The sequence below is a fragment of the Brachyistius frenatus genome, unplaced genomic scaffold (genome assembly GCF_029030835.1).
Source record: "Brachyistius frenatus isolate BFR_SWC_R1_liver_20210118 unplaced genomic scaffold, ASM2903083v1 Contig_80, whole genome shotgun sequence".
Classification (NCBI taxonomy): Eukaryota; Metazoa; Chordata; class Actinopteri; family Embiotocidae; genus Brachyistius; species Brachyistius frenatus.
Genome location: NW_027210679.1, coordinates 491,948 through 508,772, shown reverse-complemented (window position 1 = coordinate 508,772; position 16,825 = coordinate 491,948). Strand labels below are relative to the sequence as shown.

The window sequence follows — 16,825 nt, the reverse complement described above, 5'->3', positions numbered from 1 at the left end:
GAGTGATGGGTGCCTTCTGCTGGTTTACCAAGTCAACTACAAGTGCAAGCTGTGAGAAAACAGCCATGTGCAGACACACCGTCCTACTTGTCAACCAAGGCATTAACATGACTGAACAGACGGCAAATTGTTGGAGCAAAGCAAGTTCTCTTTTATTAAGTGTACAAAACAAGTGCAAAAATAGTGATTCATAAGAGCTACACAAAGTAGGACTTGCCCTTCAAAAATTACAGTCACAGAGGATACAAATCGAAATGCAACCGACGAAGTGCGTTTCAAAGAGGATAAAAGGGAACAAGGGTGCAGTCTTGTGTAGTAGAAAAGATTGCAAAGCATGGACATGGATTCACAGCGTTTGATAAGCAATAAGTGCAAGCGGCTGAAACAAACGCCAAACTCATCAGCATTCTCCCTTTCAAACTATGCACAGTGCAAAGATTTTACAAGGAAGGATCTCTATAAATGACATTCATTCTAATACACTTAATCAAATAGATAACTTTGGCCCATACGTTATTGTCACAATTACTTCCTAGGCTGCGCAAACACACACGCAAAGAAAAGACAGCTAATCTTAACTTACATCTAAACCGAAGTTAACACCAGACGAGTTCTGTTGAAGTGGCAGGGCTACTTTTAGCAGGTCAGAAATGTGTTAATATGTTGATACCATTAACCAGGGATGCATGCAATGAAAGTACCTAGTTTAGAACATCTGAATGTTTGAGAAATACTGATGTATAGAGGAGGAAATCTAAGTTTTCGATAACTGTGGAGGAGGCTATACTATGTCAAACTGCAGCTAACGAGACCTCAGCAGATAGCCAGGTGTTGAAACTCTGGCTGCTGATATGCAAAACAAAATACTGAACCATGCTGACGACAACAACAACAAGCCTAACTGGATTAAAGGCATCTTGGGTTGTGGTGCAAATGAACAGTAAAAGGCACACAGCTTGTGGATTTAGGGTGGCTATAACTGAAACCCTAAACGCAGCACAAACACACAAACCTTGCACAGAGTAAGCCTAAGTTTTAACCCGCCAGTCATCCCGGACCACACATCCTCCGCGTTGGCCATTTACAGTATGGTGCACTTTGGCTTCTTTTTCTTCTCGGGTTCCTTTTTGGCCACCTCGAGCTCTCTGGGCCCGTAGAAGCTGGAGAAGCAGGCCGGGGCACAAATGGGCTCTCTGAGGCTCAGCAGCCACCTCCCTTCGCCGTAGTAGGTCAGTGAGCCGAGCTCCATCTCCTCCACCAGCTCCCCCTGCTGGCCTTCCTGCTGCAGGGCCAGGATTTCCAGCAGATCGAGACCCGTCTGAACCGGCTCGACACCCTCCGCGCAGCCCAGAGTGAGATGGGCGCGGCTGCCCAGAGGCAGGGAGGCAGCTGCGGGGACCGCAGACTCTGGCTGCTTTTCGGAATCAGCTGGCCACAGCAGAAGCTGCTCCTCGGTGAGGGACACTCTGGCACCAACAGTGCGAGGAGTGACAAAGAGTGCACTCAGCGACAGCTCGAAAGCAGAACCATAGAGCTCTCTAACAGCCTAGAGAGGAGGAGAAGAAGAAAAAAAAAAAAACCACAAGATTAACTTTTTAATCCAATTAAACATCACACTGATTTAGCAATGCAAAAAAAAATAACAAAGAAGACATCTATCAGATTTTTTTGTTAGTTACAGAACATGTACCAAAAAAAAAAAAGAGCTATAACCAAACAATTAAATGGTTTCTTACGGGATTTTGTGCATACTCTTTGCAACCCTCAGCTTTTCCATAGTTGCAGAACTTTGTAGTGCAATGAAGGGCTCCTTTGGCTTCAAAGTACTGCTCCAGGTCCACCTCCTTCTCAGCTTTTCCTGTGACTGTAAAAAAACAAGGCAAGGTCAGCTTAGTCACAGCAGAAGATTCTAATCTGCTGGAAGACTTAATATATCTCAAAGTGCAATCACTGAGCCGTCTTTACATACACTCACAGTCAAGTGAGTGTTTCTTGAATGCCTCCAAGGTGTCCAGCGTTTTCAGGAAATCCATGGACGTGCACCTGACCTTGTCCTGGACGGAGGACAGAAGGAACCAGCCAAAGAAAAGGGGAAGGGACATCTCCTCAAGTGAGCACTTCATGGCCTCCAGTTGGACCACCTCCAGTCCTCGTCTGGTCTTCTTGCTCAGCTGCGCTACATCTCTGCTCCATTCAGTTTGCGGCTCCAAGAAGAGGGCGACAAGATGGTGTTGCTCGGCAATCTGCCCCAGGCGGGCCAGACGATCCTGGGTGTGGCTGGTGTCGTCCACCACGATCAGCACAGAGGACGAGGTCCCGTCGCTGCAGCGGGCCACCACAGCCTCGTCCAGAGCCTTGTACCCGTCCGCACAGGAGTCTGGATTCTCCGGTTTGATGCCATGGTCATCAGCGCAGATGACGGTGCAGTGGTCTTTGTAGGCGTCAGCTATGGCACGCGCCAAGAAGCTTTTCCCGCTTCCTGGAAGGCCTCTGAGGACAACGAGGGTGCGAGAGATTAGCAGAGCATCTTTGGTCTGCTCCCGTTCAAAGAGGGCAAAAGACAAGGAGCCAGACGCAGGGGCTGGATCCTCTTCCTTCTGGAGCTCGTCATCAGATTTAACAACTTCCCCTGCTGCCGCCTCTGCTCCCTTCAGAGTATCAGATTCAGATTTAACTTCCTTCTCATCCTCTGCGGGTTTCACATTTCCAGTCTCAGCTGACACCTCTTCCTTTGAAGTTGCTGTTTCGGTTGGCATTTCTGAGGAATCTGCAGTCCCTACTGCTTTCTCTATTGGTTCTACTTCTGCCACTTTAGGCATAGCGCCATCACCGCTTTCTTTGGAAACTTCTGCTTCCCCAGTAGCCATAGTGGTTCCTCTCTCGGTCTCCACCTGCTCTGACACTTTATCTTCTTGACTGGGTGGCTGTTTATCGACTGGCTGCAGCGTCACTGTTGATTCAGGTGATGTTTGCTCTTTTAGTTGAGCTTCTGTGACCGATTCTGCCAATTTCTCTGGCTCTGGTTCAGGGGTGCTCTCTGCCAGGCGCGCCTGCAAAGGTTCTGGGTCATTCTCTGGCACAGCCTGCTGTTTAGCGTTTTCTGGTTCTGTGTTTAAAGCTGCAACTGGGTCAGAGATCTTTTCAGATGACTCATCTGGTTCTGGTGTTGCCTCTGCACTGGGCATTGACTCCATGTCTGATTTTTCCTTGGGAAGGCTGTTCTCAGCCTTCGTTTCCTTTTTGTCCTCAGGCAATGTAGCGTTTTCTATCACAATCAACTCTTCTGTTTCTTTCAAGGTTATGCCTTCGGTTTCGTGGCCATTCACTGCCTGCTCCTCGGCAGCTGCTGGCTTCTCAGGCTCTGTGGGTTCCTCTGGTGTCTCCAGTTTTGACGCAACCTCTTTTTCCATTCCAGTCTTTTGCTGTGGCGCCTCTGACGCGTCCAAAACCTCACCACTCATTTTGGGATCCATGTCTGGTTTTGAAGTCCAACTTTATGCACCAGCATGTACCTTAAATACACAATTACAAGAAAGAAATTGTTTAACGAGACCAGAAAGGACCGAGTTTGCAGTCTGAAGATAGGAAAAATCCAGTCTTTCAAATGAAATATGACTGAAATGGATTTAGATAGATAGGGTTACTTTTGGGGATTGACAAAATAGTATTAATCATAAAATAAGTTCCCTAACCAGACCCATTTTAAAAGAGATAGGTGTGCAAGTGAACAGTCAGTGTGTAAAAAGTCAAATCAAAGTTAAACCGTCTACTTTCTTTGTTTGAACTAAAAATCTGTTAATACATGTTTGCTGTTACATCAGACTAGTTTTTTTTTCCAGACCATATGTTCTTATAAAAAGGCCAAAATCCAACAGTTCTGAGAATTGCGGTCATAATTTCTCAAAACAGGAAGTTACTCAATATCGATGATTTGAGAAAGAGGCCGGAGGAGTCTTCTTTCAATTAATGATACAGTTTTTCCAAGATATTTTGCTGCAAAAAGAGGTGGATAAAATATCTGAACACAATGGCCCTGCAACTGCCAATAGATTTACTGTTCATGTTTATTGAGTAAGGGTGTTTCAAGCTCTGAGCACATGGAAGAGGGGGGGGGGGAAATATTGCCACCGCCCTCCTTATTTAAATTGCATTCGCTTAATCTGTTAAGAACCTAAAAACCCAACGTGATACGGAGACACGTAGGCATGTCTGTAAAAACACTGTTTTCAAACCTTTCGCGGACACATTCAGTGCGCCGAAGCTCGCCAGCAAACAGACAAAGGGTAGCATCGTGGAAAAGTGGGATTACTTCATAGTGCAGCGACCTCCACCGTGTGGCAGGTTATTTTGCAAATTGTCAGTTTACGATTGGTTACCAAACGCTGGATTTCGGAGATGTGTGAAACCACATGGCGTCATGAGGCAGAAGAGGAAGCTTCCACAAGACCAAAAAACAAAACAAAACAACAAAGACAAAGTGCCTCATGTTAATCCCCGTTTTCCAGCCAAACACTGCACAGTAAACGAAACCGAAGGAGGGCAAAAACAAACCAAAAAAAAACTGGGCAGCATGCACACTTGGAGAGGAGTTAATCTTGCAGCAGCATTAAATGGCCGTGGTTTCCCTTTTGTTTCAGGCGAGTTTGAACTGAATGCACCGAGTAAGACTATGATCCTTTTTTTTTTTTTTTTTTGCGAGGAAGTGTCAAAAGGCCGCGTCCAAGTGAGGTCCAATGTTATTTTAGACAAAGACAATCGACAGATTACCTTTAACTGAATGCACACCGTGGCCACGCAGACGGGGAGTGGCGTGCACCAAACATTAGCACACGCCACACGGAAAAACACTTTATCCTGCCAGTCAATCAGTTAAACGCGGCCGGAACATCTGTGCCCACAGCACCTCGTCTAAACAAGTTCAACGAGCAAGGTGTAAACAAGCCACGGCGTGTTACTGGAGCTCCTCACTTTAGGGGCAATCCGTGTAAAAAACAACAACAACAAAAAAACAAATGATGCACGGGTTGTTTTGTTGTTGTTTTTTTCCGGGCAAATTGTTTGAATGTCCGCTTACCAGTTAACGCTGCAGTGAAAGCTGGTGGTGCCGCTGACCACGCGTTTCTCTCCGGGTACAATGACAAGGCAAGTCCTGGGCACAGACACGCATCCGCTAGTCTCTTCAAGGGAGAAAAAAAAAAAAAAAAAAAACGAAAGAAAAAAAAAAAAAAGACCCCCACTCCCGGGAACGCGCAACTGGGCGGGGCCACGGACACGCCCCTGACGACCGGAAGGACGCCGCTGGAGACACATTTTTATTTTGTGTGCCGTGCACAATTTATTTTTGTGAGATATTGGATGATTTGAACATTTATTGAAATTAAACCATGTGAGAAGTTTAGAGGGAGAAAAAAAAAAATCACTATTTGTTGGCGCTGTTAACAACTGTGACCCCAATGACATGCAGCTGTTTGTTTATTTGTCAGAAACCAACCAGGTTGGTAACCGCACATTTTTTTTTATCTTCAACAATGTGTCGTAATCAAAAGCTCGCTATATTATTCATTGTGTCCGAATCTTTATCTGAAAGGGTACTAAAAGCTGAGATAAACGTAGTGGGGTACACAGTGCAATGTTTCCCACTGAAATGTAGTTGTGTGGAAGAATAAAGTAGCATTTATTAAAAAAAAATACTCATATAAAGTACAAATACCTTAATTTATTTGACCTAAGTACACCACACCTGCCCTGCCACCGCATGCGAATTCTGAAAGTCTCCATTTTGTATTTCATTAAAGTTTTTTTTCTCATCATTTCAGTTCAAATTTACTGCGAAGCACATCTGAATGAATAAAATAAACTTACACCTTGATCCGTTTTAAAATACTTTTTGCACGCGCATACACAGACATCAGTGTACATCTGTGCATGTATCACACATGTAAATCTTAAACCAGTGTAAACCACAATCTCTTGATACGTGATACCTCTGCTATCCAAAGGTAGGCCTCACGGACACAGAATAACTTAACTAGTTTGCATACACGCAAGGAAAAATAACAGCGAGCTTATCACAAGTCTCATGAATTGAGGAACATAACCAAACTTTAATGAAACTCTTATACAAACAGGGGTGCTGTTAACAGAGCAACATGGCCACACACTGGAGTTAAACTGCGTCACAAACTGATGAGTTGGAACCTTGCAGGAAGAAGTCATCTCTATGTAAATGACACCTTGTACGACTGCAGACAGATGTGATAGAGTTGCAACACGGGGAACTTCCTACCAGCAAGTAATACTCTATTTGTGGAACTTTGAAGTTTGCAAAGAGAAAAGATACTTCATGGTTGGTAGGCTGCATTGTTGGTGCCAGAGGGAAATAAAAATGCACCTGTATTTTGCGTGTCAAATTACACATTTCTAGAGTATTTCAGTTTTCCATGGAGGTATTACAGAAATAAAAGGCAATCTCAACAAAGACATTTGGACTGAAATTGAAAATAATAACAAGAATGAAAATAATAGCGTTTGTATTTTCAGAGACAAAACTATAACATCAATCAGCTTTAGTAAGAAAGACTCATTAAAATGCAACACAAAGAAAAGAATATTGGGTGTTTCCCTTGGTAACGTCTGGTGGAGGATGAACGCCAGAAAATAAACTCTTAAGAAATTCCCTATTTCAACATTTTATTTAATCAAAGAACAGTATAACTTTGGACAATTAACTATTGTCTCTAATACTGTGAAACCTTTGCCTCCAGTATGACCTTCACAGTTTGATGATATCGGAGTACCTACCTGTTACTGGTTTATAATTGTGCTTCATTTAAGTGTTAAACATTTGAGGGCTACTACACAAGAAGGAGGAGTCGACCGGTGAACGTTCTTCCTCTGTCTTTTTCTCATGCTGCACTCTGAGCCACAAGTCTTGATCGAAGACACCCTCATTGTGGCAGGTGTTCCTTTGCTTCATCAAGAGCCTGAAAGCAAAAAATAATAAATGCCAGAGTTTGACGATGTCCTTAAAACGGAACTAAAGAGAAAACCAGCAGAGGGAGGAAGATGACAACGGAGAGGGAACCTGCTGAATGGCATTCGTGGCCGAGTCTTCCTCTTGATGCTTGGCATGAGTCAACGCTGTCTCAAAGTGGGAGACACAGGATTCAATGTTTCCAAGCCTGTCTGATATAAAAGAGTGGGGAAATTACTGTTAAAGATTAGGTCACTAATTTGTACAATAACAACAGTTTTGCAGCACTAAATAGTTGCAAAAGTTAAATATTGGGCTTGCAAGCGTTTAAATAGTACAAACTAAATTAAAAAAAAAATAATAATAATTACATTCCGATTGTGCAACCAAAAGATGCACATTTATCTGCCATGTCTCCTGAGTAATTTCATCCGCCGCAGCAACTGAACGGACACCGAAGTCTCGGGCTTCTTTGTGGCGATTGAGCTCCAGGTAGCAACGACCGATCTCATAAAACAACCAGGTTTTCTCCTTAGCACCATGTGCGAAGGGAATCTTCTTTTCCCAGCTGAATTGCAAATGAAGAGCGAGAAGAGACTGAAATAAATATGACATCACAAATACACATCTCGATGCACAACGATGCTGATTAAGCCAGTGGTATGCCTTGCAAACAAACAAAGAAACAATTATTTCATGTTCTGTTGACAAGTGCAGGTGATATTTCGTCATTTACTTACAACTGAATGGCCCGTGCAAACTGTCCAGTTTGAGCGTAGACTCTGCCAATGTTTTCCAGAGCCCTGGACGTTGCTTCTGGGAGTTTGCTGTTGGTAAGAAAGACTCGTGATTATCTCGTTATAATATAATTTCACGACAATTGTGCAATTTCTTTAAACTCTCACCAGTGTATAGCCAACTCCAGGTCTTTCTGATGATGCTCTAATGCTTTGTCCGTGTCTTCCAGGTCAACCAAAGCACTTCCGATGCAACTGTGGAGTCTGCCCAAAGCCTCTTTCTTATTAGGAGCCTCTGTCTCTGACCAGCTCTTCACTACCTTCATGACTTCTTTAGCCTTCTTGAGACTCCCGTTTGCATTTCCACATGTCAACTCTATAAGACGGCGAACATAAAGTGAGCATTTTCAAACTGAGAAGAAAACCACAAAGCTACACGTTCGGCCGGGAGCCTGTCTTACCCTCATCTATTTCGTCGAAGCTCTTCAGCAGAAACTGAGCCGGTTCACAGGGTCCACTGTGACGGGGCTGGCTGCCTTTTCGTTGCTTACCCTTCCCTTCTTGTGCATAGACAGTTAAATTGTCAATGCCAGCAAGGCAGCTCTGAAAGACATCCTGCACTCGTTCCCCATCCGTCGTCCAGCTTTTTACCAAGTCTGCAGATCATTGCATAGCAGCTTTAAATATTAGTTCATTAAGACTGAAAAAACATAAACGGAGCTGGGTTTTAATTGAACAGCAAGGTTTAGAGAAGTGGATCGTAGGTTTTGCAGCCACGGTGTACCGACTCTGAGGCCAAATAAAAGGTGCCATAAAAAACCAAAGCGTCATCAGATGAGGGTAAATGAATAAAATATTACCTTCATCTTTCATCAGGTCTTCTAGAAATTTCTTGTCATTGTAAAACTCTCCCAGCAGTTGTTTTTTTGTCTTCTCATCCCTGGGGATATTCTTAGCGGTCGGCTGTTTTCTCTCCTTCGTCAGATCATGAATAACAGCAATGGGCGATGTCCCCTTCACCATTCACAAAGAATAATATTGGGCATCAGTAGCGAGGCTGGGCGAAACACTGCATATAGAAAACTGTAAAGTCTATAGTTATAGTTAGAGAAGTAAATCTTTGAGTCTTTGATAAATATACCATTCGCATGCAAAGGACTTGACTTTGGGTCTATGGTGTCTCTCAGTGTACTAACACACAACACAACCATGTTCAGGAGAGATACAAGCATATGAACAGACTACAACTCAGCTGCCAAGCTAAAAAAAAAAAAAGGGTCACAAAAAGGGGAAAGACTCACATCCTCATCTTTTTTGAAGAATGGCAGGTCTCCTTTAATCTCCAGTTTTACAGAAGAAGGGCCTGTAAGATGGCAGAGAAGAACACAAGTTTCAGACTTTAGGCGAGAGGCTGATTTCACGAGACAATACATATTATTACACATCACTTACTGCCAATGGCCTTTTCTATAGCCTCCTGTGCTTTCTGGATACCCAGCCGGATCTCTTCTCTTTGTGGACGCAACTTTTGCCCTCTGTGGTAAAACACCAGCGCAAATTCAAATTCTCCCATACGGTATAAAGCCTCAGCCTTCTGGTACAATCCCTTAAAACATAAATAAATAAATAAATAAATAAATAAATAATAATCACGATAAAAATGAATGCTTGTATAAATTTCTCCACGTTTACAACAGGCACCGACTTTAAACACTCACCTCGTAAAATGCCTTGTCACCTTTAAGAGAGGATTCGGCATCTTTCAATGCCTTCTCATACTGCCCCGTCATCATGTAACATTTGCATCGATCAATGAAACAGTTCTTGTCGGTAGGGTTCAAAGCCAGTGCCTAAACGAAGACCAAAAAGCAGGTAATTTAAAAAATATATATATATTTTTTAGACATTTAAAAGTTAGGCCAACGCCAACCAGCTCACTAGAGACTCACCGCAGTGAAGGTGTCTATGGCCTTTTTGTACTTCTTTTTCTGGTAATGCCAGCTCCCTTCGGCCTTTAAAGTTGCGAGCGCGCTCTTTGACTTTTCAGCTTTGAGGTCTCCTTCTGTGTTTGACATTTTTGGCCACTTAAAAATATTTTATTTACAGCGAGCTCACGGTAAATTTTTCAAACACCGTCCACCATACCGGTATCCTAGCAACCACCACGGCAAACTGGAAGCCGCTTTCTTCCTCACCCAAGTGGGAACACAGCGCCCTCTTCCGTCCGCTCGCTGCAGCGCACAAACCGCCACCCTCGTTATGAACACATTTGCTGTTGAAAATACCGTGGTTACGAAATACTATTAATATTGAATGACCTATAAATGCTGACACCATTCAACTAAATTACAAGAAATAAAAACAATTTAGGGGAAACCCAGAGGAGGCCACGTTTATTGACACAATTGGTACTTTCCAAGGGTAAAGAGAGGATGGTTTCACCGTAAAGGGCAAAAACAATGAGAGCAAAGATAAGGACACTCTTCTTTTCTTCATTAAGAGCACCAACGCACTCATCAGGAATTAACTGATCATTACCCTGTTTTAACCATCATACAATGTCTGCTTTTCTTGGACAATAGCAAACAAATATCACATTTTATGTGATAATTGTTATACTATTATGCTTGGTTGCGTTGCATAAAATTAGACAGCTTGCATCACGGTCAAGTAACACATACAGCATGATAAATTTTAGCATAATGTTTCATGCAGACCTTGGAAAACAATAGTTTTTTTTTGGTCAAAGATATGCTTGTAATGGTTGCTTCTTTCAAAAAAGAGAAGAGCTGCTTCATCTTACACCTATGCGTCAATCAGACAGCAAATTTACAATAAATATACATATGAAAATAAAAAAAAAAAATGGAAAAAATAATCAACTATCATCACAAATCAACACTTTACATTCCAGTAAAATGTACAATGCAGCAATCTGTGAATGGCAACATCAAACATAAAACCTGTAACAACAAAAGGGAGGGGGACTTTTCTGGCAACAAAGCCAGCACAGCTGTCTCCGCTGCCATCTTTCTAGTGTGCTTCAGCTGTACTGTATGTGTAGGTCTGGGCTCCGGCTGTCATTCATTTAAAAAAATGACAGAGTTCTCCCATAGGCTTATGACAAGGAGGCAGTTTCAGTGCGAATTCGTAGCAGCCAACTGTCTGTCTGACAGATTCTTCAACAGGGGGAGGTGCCGCTTGCTCTGTGATTTTCTTCAGAAATCACAGAGCAAGTTATTCACGTTCATGCAAAAAAAATAACCTGTCAGCAGTAAGTTGAGATGAGCAGGATAATAACTTGCTCAATGCGCAGTTGCAGCTCGAGAGTTTCCCCAGGATGGCACTTCCTGAATGGATCCCAAAAAGCTCTGATACAATAGCTGCACACTCTTTCCTATCTGAAAAATCCACAGAATATTTGGACCAGTGTTGCTAGCCATTACTGACTTTCAAGTTTGTTTCATTCTGGAAGGAAGAAAACTAAAAATCCAAAACCAGTAACGCTATCAACTCTATCTGAGCAATATTGGTGTCCTTTGCTATACGGGTGTTAAATCGTTTGCTGCATGTGGTCATAGGGTTGCATTCATTCAGTCAATGGCATAGACAAGAATCTGACGTGATCAGTCAGTCATTAAATACGGATGGTGGGTCGAGGGGTTGACATTGTTGAAAAGTCCTGATGTAGTAGCTGTTTAGGTCGACGAATCCGACGATTAACCAAACTGGAAGAAGAAATTTCCTGGTCCAGACGCTAGAAAAAAAAAAAACATAAATCAAGTCAGTAATTAAAATACATTTTCTGGATTTTCATAGTGAGTGTCATTCTAAACGGTGGGAAGAGGATCAGATTTTCACAGCTGCTCTTACAGAATTTAAACAGAACATGAAATACCTTCGAAACTGAAACCCCCCGGACCTCCGAAGAACGCCTTGAAAATATTGTTGGCATCAAAATCTAGTAGAGACAAAATACAAGTAAGAATCTACATCATCACAAAGAACTTTGCAGCCAGGTTGATCTTTCTCATGCACCTCATCATTAAAACTGTGTGCACCTTCGACGCTTCCCACCACAACCTATGCTTACCACGGTGCTCACCTCCCATGTTCATGCCGTCATCCTCGAGATCCTGTCCGCTGTCATAGCGAGATTTCTTCTTTGGGTCTGACAGCACGCTGAAAGCCTCACCCACCTCCTTAAACTTCTTCTCCTCTTCCTTCTGCAGCTCGGGACTGGCCCCGCTGTGACGGTCTAAAGGAAAAGATTTAAACGACGGAGAAAAAGTCACGAGCTGCGCACGAGTATTATGTTTGTTAATAAGATGTTCAACATCACAACGGGCGTTTTATGATTAGAGGAAATCGAGCACCTGGGTGATGTAAAAGTGCCCGTTTGCGGTAAGCCTTCTTGATCTCTTCCTCTGTGGCGTGTTTATCCACCCCGAGCACTTTGTAGTAATCTTTCCGCTTGCTTTTCTTCAACTCCAGCTGGGCATTTTTCAGGAGGTGCTTGTGTTCTAGGGCATAGAGCCAAAAAAAGTAATTGTATTTCAGAAGCTCACGCTAACACAATGCAACGTAGGAATGTAATAACTGTCACAGGTTGCTGGATGATAGCGGAGTAAAAGCAGCGTAAGGTGGAAATATCTGCAGTGAAAACTAAGCTCAACCCCAACAGAGCAGCGTGGTTCTCACCTTTTGTCTTCTCTGTCTGGTAAACCTTCTCATAGTCCCGCACTGCCTCTTCATACTGCTCTGTGTCCATGTAGCTGCAGCACAAGTCTGTTATTATTTCTTTGAACAGTAACGTGGAGAAAACAATGATGATTCTGTCTACTTTCTAACCATGTTGGAAAACGTAGTACAATACAAGTTAGTGTCTCTGCCGACAACCATGTCAGAATTCGTCGACATACCACTGTGCTCTCCTTAAATAGGCTTTGATGTAGGTCTCATCCAGTTTAATGGCCTTCGTGCAGTCTTCGATGGCCTGTTCTAGTTTCTTCAGCTTTCAAAGAAAAATAGAAAGTGTGACCAGGAGAGGCAACGAGAGCGAGAGAGCGAGAGAGAGAGGAGAAGACATATCGACCTAGTTTTGCTGATGTGACAGAATAAAGTACAACATGGCAAAGATTCAGAAAAACTTCAAGAACCACAATAATTTAACAAAAGACTGTTTTTGTGCTTTGTTGCTCACACTGATTTATTGAATATTATATACTTCTGGGTTCATTCAGTGTTTCAATGCTTTTTGCTGCGCAGATATTTTGTAAGGCATTTTACAATCTGACAAAGCAGCTCTTTGTAATGTTTTACTTATACTCTGTCAAACATGTTACGCTCTCTGGTTATCAGCAAATAGCCACAAACTGTGATGACATTCAACTTTTGCTCAGTAATTAAATATGTTTCTAACTATTTGCAATGACTCGGAATATAACCTGTTGTGACAGCAATACAAAAACCCAAATTAAGAGTGTGCTATTTTTTTCTGAGTGTTATGGTGTCCGTTGTGTATGAAATCTTACAGTTCACACTTGTGATTAAAAACAACCAGGGGTATGTGTCCTTGGCATGTGACTCACCTTAGATCCAACAGTGGCTCTATTACAGTACAGCTTGGCATTAGTCTTGATGTTATTGGGGTCTATTGTTAGTGCCTCGGAGTACAACTCATAGGCAGGCTCAAAGTTTCCCTCTTTAAAGGCCTTGTTTCCTTCTTCCTTCTTGGCTTTTAGTGCTTTGGCATTCTGGTGAAGACAATACAAACGGCAGCTTTAAAAGCTACTCTGAGCTACTTTAGTAGCAAACTCAATCAGCAGACTCAAAATGGGTAAATGAAAACCACATTTTCTGAGGTCATTTCCTCTGCTAACTTCTCTTCAGCTATTTTTTCTAAAGTAAATCACAACTAATCTTTTTATTTGATTTATAAACATCATATACAGAATTACTCACTCTGCATGCAAGCCGAGCCTTATCATGGTCAGGAGCCATACGCAGGGCCTGGACAAAGAACTGGACGGCCTTATCAATGCAGTCCTCATAGTACAGACAAAGCCCACGCACGTACAGGGCGTCCGCATTCGTGGAGTCCATTCGCAGAATATCACTGGATGGAAACAGATCATTAGTATCAGTATTAAATCTGCAATAAAAAGGGAAAATTCCATTCAATTTATGACATCTTGTGTCATCTTTAAGGTGAAAACTAGAGTACACTGTAGAATCTGATGAGACACAGAGCCCTCCGGATACAGTCGTGAAGCAACCGATAGTAAGTGTGGTAAAATAATGGAAGGAGAGCGACAGCCAAAGTTGTTATTTGCTAGGTTGTAAAGCAGCTTTATATTGTGAGAATGACTCACTGTCTCCACCTCTCCGACCACACAGTTTCTGCAGGCACACGCCAGAGAATCTTCATTTTCAAGGCATATTAACAAGGTGATGTGATGAAATTTCACTGTTTTCCCATTTCTACAGACCTCTGTGAAACACAAATGTTTTTTGTTGTATCTGACTGATAAAACACGTGACTGAGCAGAGCTGATGTTGCACACCTCAGTGGCCTTTTCTTTTCTTTCGGTCCGACCTCATTGCAATAAATTCCAATAATCTCAAATAAATAAGTGAACTTGTTATGAAATATACCTTCTTACCTGGCTACGGACTGAGCCTCGGGGTATCGTCCCAGCAGGGCTAAGCACTCTGCCTTCAGTATCTTGAACCTGTGACAAGCTGCGGCAGACTCCAAGGCACGGTCCATGCAAAAGACAACCTAAAGACAACCACAGTATATATACAGTTCATGTTGCTTTACATGCAGTTATTAGCAACATTTACTGCATTACAAAATGAGAAATATAACTGAAACTGCGCAGTAGCTCACCATCCTGAAGTCTCTTTTCTCAAATCCAATCTCTGCCATTCGCTCATATTCAAGGATGGATTCTGCATTCTTCAGCTGCCAAAGGAATTTGTGGTATTCAGTGACAGAGGAAAAACTAATAGGCTACTTCTTTGTTTAAAATCTACGCTCAGTGTTTGTAAATTCAGGTCATTGTGAGCAGCAGCTGTCCAGGACATAACCGTAAACCTGTCTTCTGGTTTTCTAATTGAGAATTAACAGCAGCTCCAGTTGTGATCTCCTCTTAAACCTCTCAGTATCTGACTTTTGCCCTTTATTGACAGTAGCTTGGCCAAAGCTCATTTAACTGTGGATAATCATGTCCAAGCTGTCAGATCGGGTTCAGATCACTAAAACTAAGGTCAGCTCACCTCCTGCTGGGCCTGGCTGTTTTCTGGCTCCAGCTCCAGAACCTTCTGGAAACAGCGGCTGGCAGCCATGGCATTGCCAAGTGACAGGTGGCACTTGCCCTCTCGCAGATGGCCCTGTGGGTACAAGATTTATAGTTCACAGCCTCAAGTGATAATGTCCCTCAATTCACAAGCTTGTTAAAAACTTAGGATAGCCCTAATTTACTGTTTTGGTTACGTGACACATCCATTTAATCGTTTAACTTCCAACGGGTGTGTGCTGCTGCTTATGTACTGAAGAGCCCCATGTTACTATAGACAAAAACATGCACAAGCACAAAACTGGTGACTCCTACAGGCTGTACAGTATCTTAAACTACAAGCGAAGCTGAGTGAAAACCAATTAAGGCTCCATTTAAGTTCAACAGCAAATGTTGTTGTCTCATCTCCGGCTGAGAATATTTAACAATGGAGGACAACAATAGAAACGGCTTGTTTCACCCAACCCACCTTCATGAAGGAGTTGTCTAGTCTTACTGCTTGCTGGGAATCCTCTAGGGCCTCTCTGTACCTGCACAACATCATTAGCGTGGCCGCACGGTTTCCATAGTAACTTGCATTCTTTGGACACATATCTGTGGAAGAAAAAGTTATTGATATCCTATTGAGGATGTACAGAATTTCAATGTGCAATTGTCACCCAAACCAGGAACCATCCCAGTGACTTATTAACAGGAAACATGATCTGAATAATTTGGGAATAATTACCGATGGCCTTGGTGTAGTAATTGTACGCTTCCGCATAGTCCTTGTTGACGTAAAAGGCATTGCCTTGCTCTTTGAAGCCCTCCGCTTCTCTGTTTAAAGTGGGAAGAAAAAAAAAAACAAGTCAAATGTAGATTCAGGAGGCAAGTCTGAGGGGAGTTAAAGGGGGGGGGGAGAGGACGGCATATAAGTGATACGTGGTTGGTCGGCAGATTACAGGTTGTGAGGTATGAGTTTCTTGTCTTTTTTGACATATTTCGAAGTGTGAGGCTATTAAGTAACAACACATCCATAATTGAAAGCCTATAAAAGATTGCGGATGAGTGTGCATCAGAAAGTTAAACACGACAACGAGCCAAACCATCTAGGCACAAGTGTCTATTCAAAGCATACACGTTGCTATTTTGTGCAGCTGGCAGGGAAGAGCAGAGCCAGGAACATATGACACCATGCTGTGGGCCACTGCCATGACTTTTTTTTTTTTTTTTTTTTTTTGGGGAGGCCTTTCATGTTTTACATCACGACCACAGAGAGACTGACTGTGTCATTAACTAGTGAGCCACCGACTGCCATTCTGAGATTATTGCAACGATGTGGAAGCAAAAAAAAAAAAAAAAAAACCTTCCTGTCAGCTTTTACACTCGACGAACAACGGCAGATTTACAGACATTAACGGCGTTGTCTGACCGCAGCCCAGAAAAATCCAGCACAAGGGCTCGCCGAGCGGAGGACAGCCGAGCCAGACGCTTTTTTTTTTTTTTTTTTTTTTCCCGTGGCCAAATTTTTAGCGAAACAGTTAGCTTTCATAATGCGACATGAAAAAATCGGCATGGCAGCGGCTCGCGGTGACACGTGTCGACAGGACGCTTCGTTATATGTACATTTCTGCAGCTGTCAACAAAAGCTTTCATCTCTCGCACCTTTCTAATTCTTCGTCGCTGAGCAGATCCATGTCAGGGTCCATGTTCACGGCATCACAGCTCTCCGTCGCCATTTTGCCGTCAATGAGGAGGGGGGCGGGGCCACATGCTGCAGTCCGTTACGTACACATGTAAACAGGAAGTAGTCCGTTGAGGTAGAGGAAGAC

The 16,825-nt window shown here is 42.8% G+C and overlaps 3 protein-coding genes across 7 annotated transcripts; all 3 read right to left on the bottom strand.

The window, feature by feature from the left end:
* Positions 1-127: 127 nt before the first annotated feature.
* cnp (2',3'-cyclic nucleotide 3' phosphodiesterase) lies at positions 128-5,192 on the bottom strand. The gene is made up of 4 exons (XM_069709040.1): positions 5,075-5,192; positions 1,976-3,512; positions 1,737-1,864; positions 128-1,546 (listed from the first exon to the last, which is right to left on the bottom strand). The coding sequence occupies exons 2-4, from the start codon at positions 3,471-3,473 to the stop codon at positions 1,082-1,084; spliced, it is 2,091 nt and encodes a 696-aa protein (XP_069565141.1). The 5' UTR covers positions 3,474-3,512; positions 5,075-5,192; the 3' UTR covers positions 128-1,081.
* Positions 5,193-6,898: 1,706 nt separating this feature from the next.
* Positions 6,899-9,826, bottom strand: odad4 (outer dynein arm docking complex subunit 4). 4 transcript variants are annotated; one of them, XR_011311349.1, is made up of 11 exons: positions 9,660-9,826; positions 9,429-9,560; positions 9,163-9,316; positions 9,012-9,073; positions 8,571-8,724; positions 8,172-8,366; positions 7,879-8,086; positions 7,714-7,800; positions 7,345-7,541; positions 7,085-7,181; positions 6,899-6,983 (listed from the first exon to the last, which is right to left on the bottom strand). XR_011311349.1 is itself a non-coding variant. In XM_069709048.1 (11 exons), the coding sequence occupies exons 1-11, from the start codon at positions 9,783-9,785 to the stop codon at positions 6,948-6,950; spliced, it is 1,452 nt and encodes a 483-aa protein (XP_069565149.1). In that variant the 5' UTR covers positions 9,786-9,826; the 3' UTR covers positions 6,901-6,947. The 4 variants fall into 4 exon arrangements, 3 of the variants coding, with proteins under 3 accessions (XP_069565149.1, XP_069565147.1, XP_069565150.1); XM_069709048.1 differs by having other exon boundaries at positions 6,901-6,983; positions 7,085-7,185; XM_069709046.1 differs by having other exon boundaries at positions 6,905-7,185.
* Positions 9,827-10,075: 249 nt separating this feature from the next.
* dnajc7 (DnaJ (Hsp40) homolog, subfamily C, member 7) lies at positions 10,076-16,825 on the bottom strand. 2 transcript variants are annotated; one of them, XM_069709009.1, is made up of 14 exons: positions 16,659-16,825; positions 15,742-15,830; positions 15,484-15,608; positions 14,995-15,108; positions 14,606-14,680; positions 14,376-14,494; positions 13,675-13,828; positions 13,302-13,466; positions 12,633-12,724; positions 12,412-12,485; positions 12,087-12,233; positions 11,804-11,968; positions 11,609-11,671; positions 10,076-11,467 (listed from the first exon to the last, which is right to left on the bottom strand). In XM_069709009.1, exons 1-14 carry the CDS (start codon positions 16,730-16,732, stop codon positions 11,430-11,432), a joined length of 1,494 nt encoding a protein of 497 aa, XP_069565110.1. In that variant the 5' UTR covers positions 16,733-16,825; the 3' UTR covers positions 10,076-11,429. The 2 variants fall into 2 exon arrangements, with proteins under 2 accessions (XP_069565110.1, XP_069565111.1); XM_069709010.1 differs by having other exon boundaries at positions 11,816-11,968; positions 16,659-16,745.